Source organism: Chlorocebus sabaeus, chromosome 16 (assembly GCF_047675955.1).
Source record: "Chlorocebus sabaeus isolate Y175 chromosome 16, mChlSab1.0.hap1, whole genome shotgun sequence".
NCBI lineage: Eukaryota > Metazoa > Chordata > Mammalia > Primates > Cercopithecidae > Chlorocebus > Chlorocebus sabaeus.
The window spans coordinates 42,597,927-42,615,563 of NC_132919.1; the positions used below are offsets into that span (position 1 = coordinate 42,597,927).

General features: G+C 40.4%; 1 protein-coding gene across 3 annotated transcripts in view; it reads right to left on the reverse strand.

Annotated features, from left to right (window-relative positions):
- Nucleotides 1-17,637, reverse strand: part of PCTP (phosphatidylcholine transfer protein) — a 99,018-nt gene that overhangs the window by 27,424 nt on the left and 53,957 nt on the right. The window contains exon 6 of one of the 3 annotated variants that reach the window (XR_012088813.1): nt 4,213-4,376. Coding sequence is in view for 2 of the 3 variants with exons in the window: in XM_008011397.3 (XP_008009588.1) it covers nt 4,296-4,376 (81 nt within the window). In the remaining variant the exon portion in view is untranslated. Of the gene's footprint in view, nt 1-4,078; nt 4,377-15,076; nt 16,162-17,637 lie in introns of those variants that run through there. The other 2 variants (XM_008011397.3, XM_073004921.1) reach the window with 2 other exon arrangements.

Consider the following 17,637-nt stretch of genomic DNA (forward strand, 5'->3'; position numbering starts at 1 on the left):
GACTTTGCCTCCTTAGTGAGACAAAGTGCAAAGTCAAATTGCAAATAGCTTGGATACAAGGAGCAATAAAGAATTCTGGCCATTTTTGTTGTTGTTGTTGTTGGCTATGTACCACAGTAGGTATCTTTTGTATCTGTTGTTGTATATTAATCAGGTTAAATTACATGAAATGCTATAACAAACAACCAATAAAAATCTTAGTGGCTTTTTTCTTGTTCACAACCCAGTCCCATGAGGGCTTGGAGAGAGAAGGTTTGTGCCAAGTAATTTTTCAAGGCTCCTAATTGGATTCCTCCTTCTACCAACACCGCAGAATTACCCTATGAATACTCCACATGTAGCCCTCAGGTGAAAGAAGAAAGAGCAATGTGAAGGATCATGTAGGATGTCTCAGAGCCCAAACCTAGAGGGGCTTACATCGTTTCCATTGGCCTGAACTTGGCTAAGATTTCATGAGCCATCTAACTGAAAAGGCTTCTGAGAAGGCTCTTTGATGTCAATGAAGAAAACTGAATACGCTTTGCCTCATGTCTTTAGCTTTATGGCTGTAGCCCAAATCCCAAGGCAACAGAAATCCCAACCTATAACCTTTTCACCCACGTCAGTGTTCTTTCCTCCACACACCCAAGGGGACTGCTGGCGCCAAGCTTAGATCAGATCACCTATTTTTTTGCTTATCTTTTTAATCCTTCAGAGCTGGATACCCTCATGAAGCATGGAGTTTCTTCAGATGAGGAAAGGAGATGAAATTAGCACCCTAGAGTCACTAGCTGTTTCTGGCAACCCTGCTCTAGATATGGATTTGCTTGTGCATCTAAAACCTGCTAATCCTTTACACTCAAGTACTCCTACACCTTCCCAGCTTCTGTACCTGCTCCAGAGGAAGCTACGTGAGGATATTCTTGAACTCTGCTCTTTCATGAGCAGAGAACATTTCCCACTGTTCCACATTCAGTGTTCTTCTCCAACATCATATCACTGTGCTTACCAAGCCACAAAAAAAAAAATAAAAATAAAAATAAAAAAATAAAAATAAAAATAAAAAAAAAACACGCAGATGATAAGACCAGATACACTGGGTTCAAATTCCAGCTCTGCTACTTACACTTAACTGTGTGATCTCTGGCCAGTTACCTAACTTCTCTGATTCTTGATTTTCTCATCTTTCACACAGGAATGATGCCACTTTCTGGGATGATAGCGAGGGCAACCATGATTGTAAAGCATCTACACAAGGTAAGCACCCTATCAGACTATTTCTCATCTTCTTTCCTTCTTCCTCTTCCCCACCTCCAATGACCCCATGAGTGAGATGAGAATGAGGAGGAATGGGATTGGAGCTCTATTAAGTGATGTATAGATACAGGGTTTGTAGGCAGATGCAATGAGGAGGTGGCATATAACTTGCCTGTGAATGTTTAAATATAGATTAAGGATCCTGGAGTCATGGAGTTAAGAGAAACCTGTTTTCACTGTTGCAAGGAAGTTTTTTTAGGAAATATTATGAGCAGAGAGGCTTAGGATTTAACACGAAGACATGCATTTTTCTCCAGTTGTGGGACATTTTCACCATAGTACCGTCCTCTGGTAATTTGGAAGTTCACCCAGATGTCACATGTGTTCCCAAACCTGCAAGTCTGTGATAGGCCCTAAGGTGATGCCTGTGTAGCAAAAAGATGACTCTACCCTCCCCTGGCAGCCAGGTGTTAAATCATCACTAGATGGCAGTAACATCTAATGCTTAATTTGGTGAATGATCAAACCATTTTACCTTTGTTTTCCTTTTGCTTCTCTGTTTCAAGCAAGCATTCACTCAACACAAAGCTGAGACAGTCTTGAATTTTTCTCAATCCTTACTTTGAAGTTGACTGAGACTCACAAAATGTTAAAAGGAAAAGAATAGTCCATGTCTCAAGCTACAAGCAACAAACTTCTCACTGGGCTCTCAGAGCTCCGATTAAGACTTCAGACATGCCCTGGACATAGAGGAAAAGATCAAGTATCTAATACCCTCCATATTGGACCAAGGGTCACAAATTTGGACAAATTATGTTTTTTCTTAAACAAGAAAAAAAAAGACATTAAAAAAATGTATGCACCTGGTGGGGATGAGCCCACTCTCTTTAGCATAAGAGCCATTTAGTTCCCCAAACAAGTTTATTTTGAACTTCACTTTTATTTTTTCTCCCAGATCCCTCTCTCTTGCTCCCAAATTCATTTGTATACTCAACGCTGTTTTTTTTTTTCAAGGCACTATTAGAATAAAGATGAAAGAAAAAGATTGAAACATTAAAAAGGACTGGCAAAGTTATAAAGTCTATACCATGCTCTGGGTGTACCAAGGAATCTGGGGCTATGGATCCAAAGATGTTCCAAGAGGGAGTTTAGTGAGGCTTTGAGTTAGTCCCAGAGAACTTCCGGGTCATTCCTGGGCCCAAAGCTTTGGTATTCTCCAAGGCTAAATTTGTTCTCCAAGGAGACTAAATATGAAACCCAGGTCCACTTATCTCTGTGTTCAGGGACCAAGTGACCAAGTAAACGTCCAGCAGGCCTAATAAATGTTGACAACAAAAGCTTCTCTCCCACCATGAAGGAGTTCCAATTACAGTTTATCATTGTGTGAGACTTTGACATTAGATACTTTGCATTGTTGCTTATAGTATTATCAGGCAAGCTGTAAAATGGAGCAGGAATTAGTTTGAGACATGCACTAATTAGTTTGAGACATGCACTGATATGGAACAAGGAATAACTCTAAAGGTATGGGAGGTCAGGTAATGCCTACTGTCTTCGGGGCTGTACCTTTTTCCATCTTCATTTTAGAAATGGCTATACCAACAAGTTGCATCTAGTAAGTGGCACTTACACTTAGATTGGTGGAAATTAACCAGTTTAACAGGCAGGTGTGTGCACTCTCGGAGGTCTTCCTAAGCAAGAAGACCCAGGTCAGTAACTGGGTCACTGAAACTAGGATCTCCAGAATTGGGACTACTGCATTAGACAAGTTGATTGGTTGGATTAAAAATAGGACATCAAGGTTGCAGTTCTACTCTATAGACTGAGTGAATGTAGGGGGAGAAGGTAAAAGAAGGGAGCTACCATCCAAACTTCGTCCCCTGTGGTCATGAATACCACCAGTAGACCTGAGATCTAATTGGCAGCAAGGAGTGTGGGAGTCCCTCAGACATCTGGCGCCATTAAGTCTCAAGTCTAGACAGTAGACTTAACATGAAACCAGTCTGCAATAGGGAATCATGCAACACTATTCATCTCCATCAGGAATAGCTCAGGTGGAGCTGTGCCTGCAGCTGTGGAGCATCAGCAGGGCTAGCTGGGACTAGCTGGGGACACAGAAGCAGTGAAAGCCAGGCTGGGGCTAATGCAGCATTGAAAAAGTTGTGTCTCTTGACATGTCCAAAACAGTTGCTACATAGGAGCTCTCTTGACAATTGTCTGGATTGCAATCCACTGAAAATAACATTTCCTATCACAAGGAATTGATATACAAGATTGACGTGCAGAAGTGGACACTAGGAGCCATCGTTTTGCCTTGAAGTGAAAACCCAAGACTGCTGTTTACTTCTCTTGGCAGTTTCTAATGTATATATTTACTTTCAAATTTTGCTTCTTCAGTGAATAAAAAAAGATCTGCTGATGAGAAGACAGGGAGAAGAAAGGAGAGCTCTGAGGCAGAAGCTTTGCCACCATTTTAATATCAGCACTTCCCAATCGCTACTTTTTAGTCATTTGAAAAAAAAAAATGTTTTAAAGGATGAACTTAGTTGTGTTTTCTTCTTAGAAATTTTAACTTTGGGCGTAGAATATTCTGTCAACGGTAAGACAACATATCCCATCTGGAATGACAGTGGAGGCCATTTTTAAATTTATCAGCAAAATAGAATAAATATTTGTAATACTAGGGTAAAAATTCTGACAAAGCATTATAGCTACTTACAGGAGAAAAAATTTAAATTCTACCACTCTTGGACCAACTAAGCAACTGACTTCTAAAAATTTTGATAATCATAACTTCCAAGTGACAATGGCATTTTATTCATTAGAATGTGAGCTCCAAGAGGGCAGGGAATTTTGTCCGTTTTATTCACTGCTGTCTTTCCAGTACACAGATGATAGTGAACACATGGTAAATATTGTGAATAAATGAATTAATTCAGGGCTTATGAGAAAAAACAATGAGATAAGAAATGATACCTGCACCCATTTCAGTGTTTCAACAAAGACTCAGCTTCTTTTCTCATGTCTTTATCATGTTCTTCCTCTTCCTTCCACTCAATCTATTGCAGAGTGTTTGGGTTTGCCGAAAACTGGATGAGATCTCTCTGATTCTGAGCTTCCCGCTTGGTTCTGCTCTGATTCTAAATAATCAAATGGAAAGAGCGAAGGATGAGAGTAAGTACAGCCACAAAAATTCCTGGGGATACTTCGGGATGCACAGAATAAGGGGGTTTGGATAGTCATCGAAGGATGTAATTCTCCTTCTAGTCTCTGGATCACGAGGAATAGAATGAAAGAATATGTTCTTAAATTGTGTTATGTGAGTTGATTTTTATCCTCTTTCTCAAAAACCTTGCAAGGATAACCATATGCATAATTAATCCCCCCACTGAAATATTCCAACTGACAAAGGGTACCATTGTGCCATTTCCCACAAAAGGGTAACCATGCCTGTGACTTCTTTCAGACTTGGATTATTGTAGGCTCTCTGGTCAGCTTTTGTCCAAAAAGAGAAGGCCACAGTCAAGGTACTGATTCTGCCAAACTCAGTCAAACATCCTGAAATGTGTTCCAACGTTTGGAATTTGACAAAATCCCAGCACATTTGGCTTGGGTCCCCTTTCCCCTTAATTGCTGAGCCCAAACAGAAAATGTAATCCATCTGCTTCACAGTCATTTTCCCAAAACTCATCCAAATGTTCCTTGATGAGAACTATTTGACGTCTTTGTCTTGTGGGCTTAACACCTTCCTTCTCACGTTTTGTTTCTTGGAACTAGGAAGCAGACAGAGCCAACAGTAACAGGACTCAGTTTCAAACACAAGACATAATCTGTAAAATCACGTGCTGGGGGTGGAGGGTCAAGAGTCTCACCTCCACAATGACAGCTGTGACATATCTGAGGGATAATTAAGGGAGCCTCTAGAACAATGATGTCCTTAGAAGGCAAGAGAGCACAGTTAACTGAGGATAGATTCCTTGCCACCTCATACCCACTGCGCCTGGGAGCCAACACCTCACCCCAGTTCCAGGGTGAGAAAGTCAGAGGCAGAAATTTCACTAATTTCTACTGTTTCGTGTTGGTCACTATTGTGAACACCCCAGCCTTGTAAACAAGGAGGCTCACAAGATCCATCTAACATCCTTTTGTAAGACCCTGAAACTCAAAATGAGACAAAAATGAGTTAAAGTCCTAACTAGTATAGTAATTACTAGTTTTGTGACCTTGGTCAATTTCCTTATCTCTGAACTCATGTTTTCCCTTTGTAAATAAAACTAAAAGTTTCCTGGCATATTTATTATGAGACTTAGGTAAGATTATATAGTTTAGCACAGTAGCTAGCATTTAGAAAGTGCTAAATACAATAGCTATTGTATTGTTGGTTTTTATGACAGCTTTGAGATATAATTCACATACAATGTAATGAACCAATTTAAAGTGTACAATTTAATGGTTTTTAGTAAATTACAGAGTTGTGCAACTATCATTACAATAAATTTTAGAACATTTTATCACACCAAAAAGAAGCTCCATATCCATTAGCATCACTCCCCATTTCTTCTTAATCCCAAGCAATTGCTAATTTACTTTTTGTATGGATTTGCCTATTCTGAACATTTCATGTACATGAAATGATATATAATCCTTTGTGAATGACTTCTTTCATTTGACATAATGTTTTCAAAGTTCCTCCATGTTGTAGCATGTATCAGTACTTCATTGCCAAATAATATTTCATTGTACAAATATACTACATTTTATTCAATCATCAGTCATTGGAAATTTGGACTATTTCCATTATTTGATTATTATGAATAATGCTCCTATGGACATTTACATACAAGTTTGTGTGTTGACCTGTTTTTATTTCTTCTGTATCTATACTTAAGAGTAGAATTTCAAAGTCAAATGTTAACCTTTTGAACATTAAACCTCTGTGTTTAACGTTTTAAAAAACTGCTTTGTATTTTCCAAAGTGGCTGCACTGTTTAACATTTCCTTGTAGCAGTGTATGAGAACTCCAACTTCTTCATATCCTTGCCAACACTTGTTATTATTCATCTTTTTCATTATAGCCATCCTAATGGGTGTGAAGTGGCATCTCACTGCAGTTTTAATTTGCATGTCCCTGATTGCTAATGATGTTGAACATATTGTATGCACTTATTGGCCATTTGTATATCTTCTTTGGAGAAATGTCTATTCAGATTATTTTCCATTTTTTTTTTTTTAATTGAGTTTTTGTCTCTTGTTGTATCATTTCTTTACATATTTTAGATACAAGCCCCTCTGTAGCCTGAATGTGTTTCCTAAAAATTCATATGTTAAAATCTAATCACCAATGTGATAGTATTAAGAGGTACGGCCTTTAGGGCTGATTAAGTTATGAGAATAGAATCCTCATGAATGAGATTAATGACCTCATGAAAGAGGTTGGAGGGAGCTGTTCATCCCTTTGGCCCTTTCATCCCTTCCATCATGTGAGGACCTAACAACAAGACACTATCTTGGAAGCACAGAGTAGCTCTCACCAGTCCCTAGATTTGCTAGTGCCTTGATATTGAATGTCCCAGCCTCCACAACTATGAGAAATAGATTTCTATTACTTATAAATTACCTGCTCTGCAGTATTTTGTTATAGCAACAGGAATGCCCCTTATCAGATATACGATTTGCAGAAATTTTCTCCCATTCTGTGCATTGTCTTGTCACTTTCTTTATGGTTTCTTTTGAAGCACAAAAGTTATTAATTTTAATAAAGCTACATTTATCTATTTTGTTTATTTTGTACTTATGCGTTTTGTGCTATGTCTAAGACATTATTGGCAAATCCATAAAAAAATGTGCCCGTATGTTTTCTTCTAAGAATTTTATAGCTTTAGCTCCTACATTTAAGGTCTTTGATCTATTTTGAGTTAATTTTTATATATGGTGGCAGGGGATCTAATTTCATTATTTTGCATATGGATATCCATTTGTCTCAGTTGAGAAAGCTTATTCTTCCCCCATTGAATTTTCTTGATACTTCTTCATGGAAAATCAATTTATTGTAATTGAGAAGGTTTATTTCTGGATCCTCAATTCTATTCTACTGATTTATATATCAGTCTTCATGCCAGTACAACACTGTCTTGATTACTGTAGATTTATAGCAAGTTATTTGTAGTAAGTTATTATTTTAGGCAGGGTCTCACTCTGTTAGTGCAGTGGAGTGATCACAGCTCACTGAAGCCTCAACCTTCTGGACTCAAGCAATCCTACCACCTCAGCCTCCCAAGTAGCCAGGATGACAGGTGCACGCCACCATGATTGGCTAATTTTTTTGTTTACTTATTTTGTGGATTTGGGATTCCCTATATTTCCTAGGCTGGTTTTGAACTCCTGGACTAAAACGATCCTCTCACTCTCCTACCTCAGCCTCCCAAATTGCTAGGATTACAGGCATGAGCCACTGCACCCAGCCTGTAGTAAATTTTTAAATCAGGAACTGCAAATATTCCAATTTTGTTCTTCTTTTTCAAGATTGTTTTTCTATATATAAAATCATATATCTTTAAACAGATAGTTTTGCTTTTTCCTTTCCAATCTCAATGTCATTTATTTCTTTTTCTTGCCTAATTACCCTGACTAAAGCTTCCAGCACAATTTTGAATAGGAGTGATAAGAGCAGACACCTTGGTCTTATTTCTGATCTTAGGGGAAAAGCTTTTAGGCTTTCACAATTAATTAAGTATGATGTTAGCTGTGGTTTGTTCATAAACACACTTTAGTAGGTTGGGGAAGTTCCCTACTATTTCTAGTTTGTTATGTGTTTTCTATCATGAAGGGGTGTTGCTATTGTTAAACAACAATGCCACTGTTTTCTTTTTCCCTTTTTTCCTCTCTTCTTTCTTTCTTTTTTTTTTTTTCTTTTTTTCTTTTTTTTTGATTTCTTTCCAGAGCCTGGTAGGACACCAGGACAACATCAGGAAAGAGGAAGCCACAGGCTGCCATGCATTCACTCCCTGAAGTGCCCTATGAGCCAGCATCTGCCACCTCCTTCCTCCTGTCCACCCTTCTGACCTGGCAGTGCCCTTGCTGTTCTGGCACAAGATGCACCCCTACCACTTTGATCTGCTTCACTGGCTTACCGTCTTCTGGTTTTGGGTCTGTGGCTTCCTGTCACTCTTCTTCATGGTTCGGATCTCTCTTTTCTACCTCTTTCCAGGTGTCCTATACTGCTTTGGCAGCTACTGGTGTTTGGAAAGCTAAAGGCTATTTTTCAGACAGAAGAATTTCCTTTTCACTCCTGTACCCAATTTAATTCCACAAATATTTCATGACCACTTTTTTTTTTTCCTGCCAGTCTTTGTTCTTGTTTGATCCTGGTAATATTCACAATAACCCTATGAAGCTGTTTTTGGTTTGACCCATTTTACAGAAGAGAAAACAGAGCCTCCATATAGCTAAGTAGTTTTTCCAAGGTTACATGCATAGTAAGTGGTAGAACCAGAATTTGTTTACAGATCTGCACGATCTATCTGCTTAGAGCAAAAAAGAGTGATACTCACACAGTGACTAATGCTGAGATAGAACTCAGGGCACCAGGTACCATGTTGGAATAGCCAGGAGGAGCTGGGAAAGTGGTCTTGTTTAAAACCCAAGGCTGCTATTGATCTGGCTTCTGCCAACTTGTCTTACCTTATCTTTCAAAAAAAAACATGCCTATCCACCCAAGACATGCTGAACCATATCATGCGATCTCCGTTTCTGTGGTTTTTCATGTACTGGTCCCTCCACCTCAGCCAAATTGCCTACCCCATGCAACTGTGAACTTTCAGATGCCTGGCTAACTCCTATACCTTGGATTCATTTCTTCTTAAAAGTATTTCTGACCCACCCCAAGCTGTGCTCCATCATATCCTGTACATACCTGTATCACGGTACTTACCACACGTATGTCTTACTCCCTCTCCCTCTCCCCTATGACCAATCACCAATAAACCATGAGCCCCTAAAGGCAGAGTCATGGTTAGTTTTCTTCTGTAACCCCCAGGACCCAGGATAGTTCCTGGCTCATAGTGCATTCTTCGACATGGATTCTTGAATAACTAATTGAAATCTTTGGGATGAGCTCTTGTAGACAGATACCCTCTCTGACTAGGTTTAAATTTTCTTTCTGCCCAAATAGATTAAAAGGTGTGACATTTTCTTAGTCTCTTTCATACTGAGGAATCTGAATTCTAAACCAAGGAGTGCAAGCCTGTGAAATTTGAGCTTAAGACAATAAAGTTACTCTTCCACTTTGTACATGACAACTCGCAGTCACCAGTTCTCCATGAGGCAAACCTCACCAAAGATGATAATCCAAATGAGGAAACCAAGGACCTCACTTTAAATGCACAGCAATTGCACCCTCCCATTGTATTGGAAGAACTGACCTTCTTAGGTGCTTCACCACATCCAGGGATCTGCAGTCAAGGCCACCTTTAGGTTAAAAAGCACAAGATGGTCATTTCTTCAACTATTAAACAAAATAATAACTTGACTTCTGGCTCAATGCCAGCTCAGGGAAAATAAGCCAACTGCAAGAAGAGGAACTTTCTGGACTCTGTGGCAACTCTTAGAGCAGAGTTTTAGCACAGCTACTTTTTGCTTTCTCCTCCAAGAGAAAGCTGTGAGGTCAGGTCCAGGATGACAATACCCAATAACCCCCAAAAGACTCCTGGTTTTAATCCTTGCCAATTTCCCTCCAAGTCCTGGCACAACTTGGGCTGAAAACACACATGCTATTTTCATTTAAGCATGAATGCTGAACCACTGGGTATTTTTTTCCTGGGTTTTCTGTTAACTCTGTCTACAAAATGTGGTTTTAAGAAATATTACTCCTGGTCATTTATCTAACAGACCATACTGTGATCTGTAAGCTCCATCTTTCTTGCAGCTTTCACATTCTATTAAAATGGGATCTTTTACCAGGAAATTTACTCAGACGGGGGAGTTCATTTGAGGTTAAAACTGTAAAGTGGCCAATTATCTCTCAGTCATTGGTTGCATATGATCTTTACCCCAAGCTTTGGAAATAAAGACAACATTTAGCAAACGTTCTGCTCCAAAGCTAATGTTTTGGAAAGAATAACAGCATGTTGGGAATAAATTACATGGTCTTTAGTGCATTTTAGTGTTATTGCCTGTTAACACGCAGCGTGGTGTGCCAACTCATAAGAGAACTTCAGTCTTCTAGGGAATCGATTTCTGATTTGTTGAGCTGATGGCGTCCGTGTTATATCATTGAACAGATGAGGAGTACAGGGGGCCATGTCTGTGGGACCTCACCTAGGGGAAGCTATGACTCATAGGCTGTCTTTTCATTCTGATACTATCCAGACCATTAACACACCATGGGTAATGGCATGTGAGGTCTTTCATCTAGGACTATCCAGTTACCCACTCATGAACTATACTGATCCTAAAAGAGTCATTTAATATACCTAAATCAAGTAACTAGCCTTGCTAAAAGGCCTACTAGGTACGAGGTTTTTGGCCAGGCTCTGTGGAAGAATAGTAGGATGCTTAAAGAGAGCCTTGATTCCATTTATATGAAATATCCAGAATAGACAAATTCATAGAGACAAAAATTACATTAGTGGTTTCCTAGACCTGGGAGGACAGGAGAATTGGAGAGTGTTGTCTAAAACATTTGGAATTTCTTTGGGGGTGATCATGAAAATGTTATAAAATTGATTAAGATAATGGCTGCCCAACTCTGTAAATATAATAAAAGCCATTGAAGCATATATTTTAATTGGGTGAATCGTATGTGAGATACGTGAATATCTCAATAAAGCTATTAAAAAATTAAAGAAGAATCTTGTCCTCACAAAGAGAGGAAATGTTAGTAATTTCAGGTAGAAAGCACTAAGGACTAGAGACGGGTACCACAAAATGCCAAGGGAAATCCAAAACTGTGTAACTTCCATTAGACTTTGTAGGATTTCCTTTCTTTGGGGATTGTTTCACTCTGTCTTTGGTTTCAAAAGATGAGAGGTCATGTTTAGGTCTTTGAGGGTAGGAGCAAAAAAGACAGCTCTTAATAACTGAATAAATAAAAAATTCATGATACAACAGCAAAAGATATCCTGGGAGCATGAACACCAGACTTAGACCTGCTGGCAGGGTCCCAGTGCAAGCCAGCCTCAAACCTCTCTTGTAGCTGGTTGCAAGCAAGGTGTTTTATTTCAAGGGGAAAAGAGTCAGGGATTTTTTTTTTCTTTTAGACTAACAAGAAACTGCCTGTTACTCTACCTTCTCCTGTCTAAAGACAATTTTACTGAAGAGCACCATCCCCACACCTACTCAATCTCCCACATTCCTGGGACAAAGGTATCTAGGATCACAGTAGCCCACAAAATAAATAAGCAACAATTAGCCCTGTGGTAACTTGTAAGCCAAAATGTTACTCCATGCACAGACAACTCAGGTGTGCACTGTTGTTCAGGCCACACCTGCTGCCATAGAAATTCTTTAGGCAGAAGGATAAATTGTATTTCAGGCTTAAGTGATCTATCTTTTAGTGGGGTGGGCTTGTTTTATTGTAAAAGATGTATTTCCACATTTACCTTCACTGAACTCCTTCTCTACTATCATCTTTTTGGATTATTTCCCCAAATTTCCAATATTTAGCCAAAAGCAAAATTATCCAGTGTATTTACTATAAATAATTCCAAATAATGTCAAATATAATCATGCTTTTTAAACTTTTAAACTAATTTAAATATCTTAAATATTATAGTAAATTGCTTTTGTGCATAACATTGAACTTCCAAGCCGCAATGCACATAAGCATTTTGGAGAAGTTTACAAAGAGATTATTCTACTGGGCTGTGGACCTGAATTCCAGGCTTAGTTTACTCAGTAAGTGTAGGCCTCTTTTCTTCCTGAGGATCTGCCCACAATTTTGCGCTGTTCTTCGTTTCTGAGTTTCTCAAAGCTGAAACAGAGGTTGAGCTGAGGGTTCAGTAAACAAAGGTGGTAGAGCACGCATCAGAGAGCCCCAAACTCCACTTGCCTTCTAGAGGCGCCTATGACACCATCCTGTCCCCTGGATGACAGTTCTGCTAGTTCCACACTGGAGTACTTTGAAGCTTATGGGTCAAAGTAAACTGAGTGGCGTGGTGTCTGTTTTGCCCCTGTGAGCTCCTTTATCCTGGGATATGTGGAGAGAGCGTTCCTTTCTCCAGCGTTCACCACCACCCGCCTTCCATGACAGTGCGAGCATTGACTTTGGGAAGTTGCCAAATTTCTAGTGTGGTCCTTGAACCCTTGACCTTCCAGGCAAAGGCAATGATGCTACCAGCTGAGCGACACAGACCTATTTCCTGCGTCAATGACTAAACAGATCCAAAGGTATGTGAGGCATTTCTTTCCCCCCCGACCTTGTCCAGCCTTGGCACAGCTGCTGGCACAGCCAGAGGTGCCTGCCCCTGGGAGCAGCTGCTGAGTGTCTGCCAAGCCTCCGGAGGGCAGAGCTGTTTGTCAGCTGGTTAGTGCATTTTTTTTTTTTTTTTTTACCTTGGATCTCCTTACCTGAAAATAACTAGAATAAAACTCATTTTAATGAACAGTTTTGATCTTTTTTTCTTCTGTTTTTCCTCTTATCTGATCCTGTTTTCTGTTTTATTCTTAATGGGAACCATTAACACATGACAGGGTAGACAAATGTGCATGTCCCTTCATTTTCAAACCTCCTTCTTCCTCTAAAATGGATATGAATAAGCTCACACTCTAAAATGGAGATTAAAATATCAGCATGTCAGCAAAATTAAGACAGAAAAGAAGCAATGGGCTTTGTAATCGACACATTGAATTCTCTTTTGAAACAATTTTTCTTTTTTTTTTTTTGACACTGGGTCTTCCTTCCTCTGTCACCCAGGCTGGGGTGCAGGGACACGATCTCTCATCACTGCAGCCTTGACTTCCCAGGCTCAAGTGATCCTCCCACCTCAGCCACCTGAGTAGCTGGAATCACAGGCATGTGCCACTATGCCCGGCTATGCTTTTATTTTTAGTAAAGACAAGGTCTCATTGTATTGTCCAGGCTGGTCTTGAACTCCTGGGCTCAAGAGATCCTCTGGCCTCAGCCTCCGAAAGTTCTAGGATTACAGGCATGAGCCACCATGCCCAGCAAGGAATATTTTTAAGGAATATGTGACAACATGGAAAAACACTCACTCTATTGTCTGATTACAGTTATGTAAGAATGGATGATGCACAAGCAAAGACTATCCTGTATTCCACAAGCCAAAAGTGGAATGTGAATATTTTCTTTACTAAACTTCTGGCCAAGCACGGTGGCTCACAGCTGTAATCCCAGCACTTTGGGAGGCCGAGGCAGGCAGACCACCTGAGATCAGGAGTTTGAGACAAGCCTGGCCAACATGGAGAAACCCTGTCTCTACTGAAAATGCAAAAATTAGCTGGAGATGGTGGTGCACACCTGTAATCCCAACTACCCGGGAGACTGAAGCAGGAGAATCACTTGAACCTGGGAGGTGGACGTTGCAGTGAGCCAAGATCGCTCCACTGCAGCACCCCAGCCTGGATAACAGAGCAAGATTCTGTCTCAAAGTAAATAAATAAATAATGTACTTCTTTTAATGTCATTATAATATTGTTTAATTAGCATTTTTTTAAAATAAGAGAGGAAAGGAAAACAGTGTAGCAAATCACAAGCACACACAAAACTGCCCTGCTCATTTTTAATTTGGTGGGTTGATTACTGGATATAAAACAACGCCTCATTCTACTATTCTTTTCTTTCTTGCTCTTCCTTTGCAAGGCACAACTCAACCCCTTTGGGACCAAGAAGTGAGCAACTGAGTTCAGGTCTGTTCTCAATCACTCTGGGAGCAGCTCGCATTTCCAGGATTCACTGTGACTGCCCAGTTTCCTCACGGGGAGGAGTGATAACTCTCCTGACTACGGAAAGGCACATCACTGATTCTCGTTCAGAAGGGGTGATTTAGAACTTTTTCTAACTAAAGGATCCTTCTCATCTCTGAGTGACAGGGCTGTGAATTCCCAGAGCCTTGGCAAAGCACCCAAATGTTCTTTCCAGCTTACTCCCAATCCAATAAGATGGGGTGAAAACGACTAAATGACGCAGATTTAGCCTGGACATCCTGGACTCCAAGCCAGGTGAGGCTCCATCTCAATAAGTCCATCGTCTTCCTCAGAGTCTTAGTTCAATATTCTTAAGTCAGCCTTGCAACACGGCGGTTAATGTTGAAAATGGTGACTTTGGCTGAATGGGCTCCACTGGAAATGTTGACAACCTGATAAATTTTTTCAAATTGTTGACCTCACACTTTCTCCTGGTGCTTTCTTTGAAGCTATGGGGCAGGTTAGGAATCTAACCTAATACTCCCATGCTTTCATATAGCTGTTGTGGCAAGCCTTGGCAAGAAAATGTCTGGGCTTAAATCTTGGCACATCATTTGCTAACCTGCTTAACATCTCTGAGCATCATTTTCCTTCTTTGTAACATGGGGGAAATACTAGTGCCTACTACCTCTTATGGGTGTTGTGAGGGTAAAATGACGTGACACCTGTAAGGTATTCCCATCGTGCTTGGCACACAGTGCGGTCTCAATAAATGTTGGTAGTGATGTTTGTAATTATTATTATTATCATCTTTATTCTATTACCCCTCCATTCTTTACTTTATTCACCTCAAAGTGAACTAGAAGCACCTTGATATGGAGATGAGGGCAGGAAACCTGGAATCAGATCTCTTCAGTTCTACCCACTGAATGGCCTTTCACATCTGAATCTACTTCCACATCTGTAAAATACAGATCACGACACCCACCTCAGAGCACTACCAGGAAGATTCAATGCAATAAAATACAGGAAAATGCTTGATACATACTAAATGCTCAGTAAATAATGGTTGAACCGGGACTTAGGTTTGGGTCACTCACCCAGGTTGTCCCATTTTAACTTGGGTTTCAACTAAAGGAGAAGGCATCCCACCCTCCTCTAGATCACTTCCAGCAAAAACCAGCAGGACAAGGGAGCCAAAACATTAGCAAGCTTTTGGCAGATGCCTGACAAGGAGTGTGATCACAAGACCTCCGTGCAGAATTTTGACAACCGAATGTGCAAATTACACTTATTCAAGCTGAAATATCACCCAAGTGTGTTTTGGAACCACGGTGACCACATCCCAGCTGGACTGTGGAAGTGAAGCTGTCCAGCCAAGAGTTTTATTATTTTTATTTAAAAGTGTGAATCATCAGACAAGCAATGCTCTCCAGCCAGGTGCTGTATTGAGATTCCACATCAATATCTACTTTTTTGGCAGTCGAGCAAAGTGAAGGTGCCAATGAGAAATTGTTCTGGGTCTGGAGAGATCTCTGGTTTAAGCAGGGTCACCTTGGGACTATCTCTTAAACGGCCTAGGACTCAGTTTCCTCATGTGTAAAATAAAATGACAATAGGAAATGCTGCATAAGTGGTTGTCAGGATTAAATGAGGTAATGTGTGAAAAGTGCTTGGAAGAGAACATAGTAAGTGCTAGATATGTGTTTGCTATAATGATAATAATTAGTGTGCTAAGGCCTTTGGGATTTTCAAAAGGCATCATGTTTTTGTATCTCTGTAATAGGTTTGTATTCTATTTGGAGGAAAGACTTTGTATGTAGCAAAGGAAATGGTGACACTGAACTGTTTGAAATATATGGCAACTGAGCATGATTCCTATAGTCTGAGTGGCTAAGAATAATTCTCTGCGGAAGAAAACATTAGAAGTAGGCCATGCCGAAAATGTAGAAATTGAAGTAATTGATAGGGAGAGAAGGGCATTTTATGGATGGGGAATAGCTTGGGAAAACTCTCCGGCCTCCCCTGATGTCTTTAAAGAACTCTGGCAGCTTGGGTGTAACTCTGCAAAAAAAAAGAAAAATCCAAGATTTCAAGACTGCTTAAACTGCCTAATTTCACCTGTTCCATACATTAATTCTTGCTTTTATTCTCCTGGTTATTAAGCCACTAACTCTTACTGCCCAGCTATTGTTTTATCCTAGTGTTGCCCCATTAGCTCAACACATAGTTCTATCTTTAAATTTTAAACCCCAATTTCCCTCCTGACTATGGTTTCCTCCAGTGGACTCTTAGGGAAGCATCTCAACAGGTTGACACAGTCATTCAAAATCTTTTATCCAAATACTACATCCACAGGGAGCTCCTACAAATCTCATGAACTGGATATGGGTACACAGTGAGAGGCTCTGTTATGTTTTAGGGACAACGAGTAGAACAGGTTGAGTCTTGTGATAAAGTCAGTAGAGGATAACAAAAGCACATTTGACTCACATACAATGAAGGAGCTTCCTAGGAGCACAGACAATTCAGTGGGACAGGCCCCCTACCCCTGGAGTCTCAGTAGATGGGAAAACCAGGGCTCTAGATTTTATAGGTAGGTGGATATACAACTATGCCCAGAAACCTCCCCAGTGACTCTCATCCAAATTTTACCATTGGTTTGCTCGACCTTCCCAGTGCTTAACTACAATGACTTTGCTTGGCCAGGCAAAGTGGCTCAGGCCTATAATCCCAATGCTTTGGGAAGCCAAGGCAGGAGGATCACCTGAGACCAGGAGTTTGCGACCAGCCTGGGCAACATAGTGAGACCCTGTCTCTACAAAAAATAAAGATTAGCCAACATAGTGGTGCATGCCTGTGGTCCCAGCTACTATGGAGGCTGAGGTGGGAGAATCATTTGAGCCCAGGAGTTTAATGTTGCAGTGAGTGATGATCCCACCACTGCACTCCAGTCTGGGTGAAAGAGACTCTGTCTCTTAAAAATAATGGTAATACTGACTTTGCTTCCTGGTTTGAATAATGTTATGTATCTACCAACTAGAAGGTAAATTTCTAAATGGTAACAGCTTTATTCCTTTCTGCTGTTTTGTTTTTAATGTTTTTGCAGAGCTAAACTCTGTACTTGGTGTATATAGAGAAAACACATACACAACACAACAAAAACAGTAACAACAAAGGCAAAATAAGAACACTCTGGGCCAGGCACTGTGGCTCATGCCTGTAATCCCAGCAATCTGGGAGGCCGAGGCGGGCGGGTCACCAGGTCAGGTGATCGAGACCATCCGGGCCAATATGGTGAAACCACATCTCTACTAAAAATACAAAAATTAGCTGGGCTTGGTGGCGCACACCGGTAATCCCAACTGCTTGGGAGGTTGAGGCAGAAGAATCGCTTGAACCCAGGAGGCGGAGGTTGCAGTGAGCGGAGATCGTGCCACTTCACTCCAACCTGGGAGACAGAGCGAGACTCCATCTCAAAAAAAAAAAAAAAAAAACACCCAAACAAACAAACAAAAAATCTGAGACTGCTCTGATTTT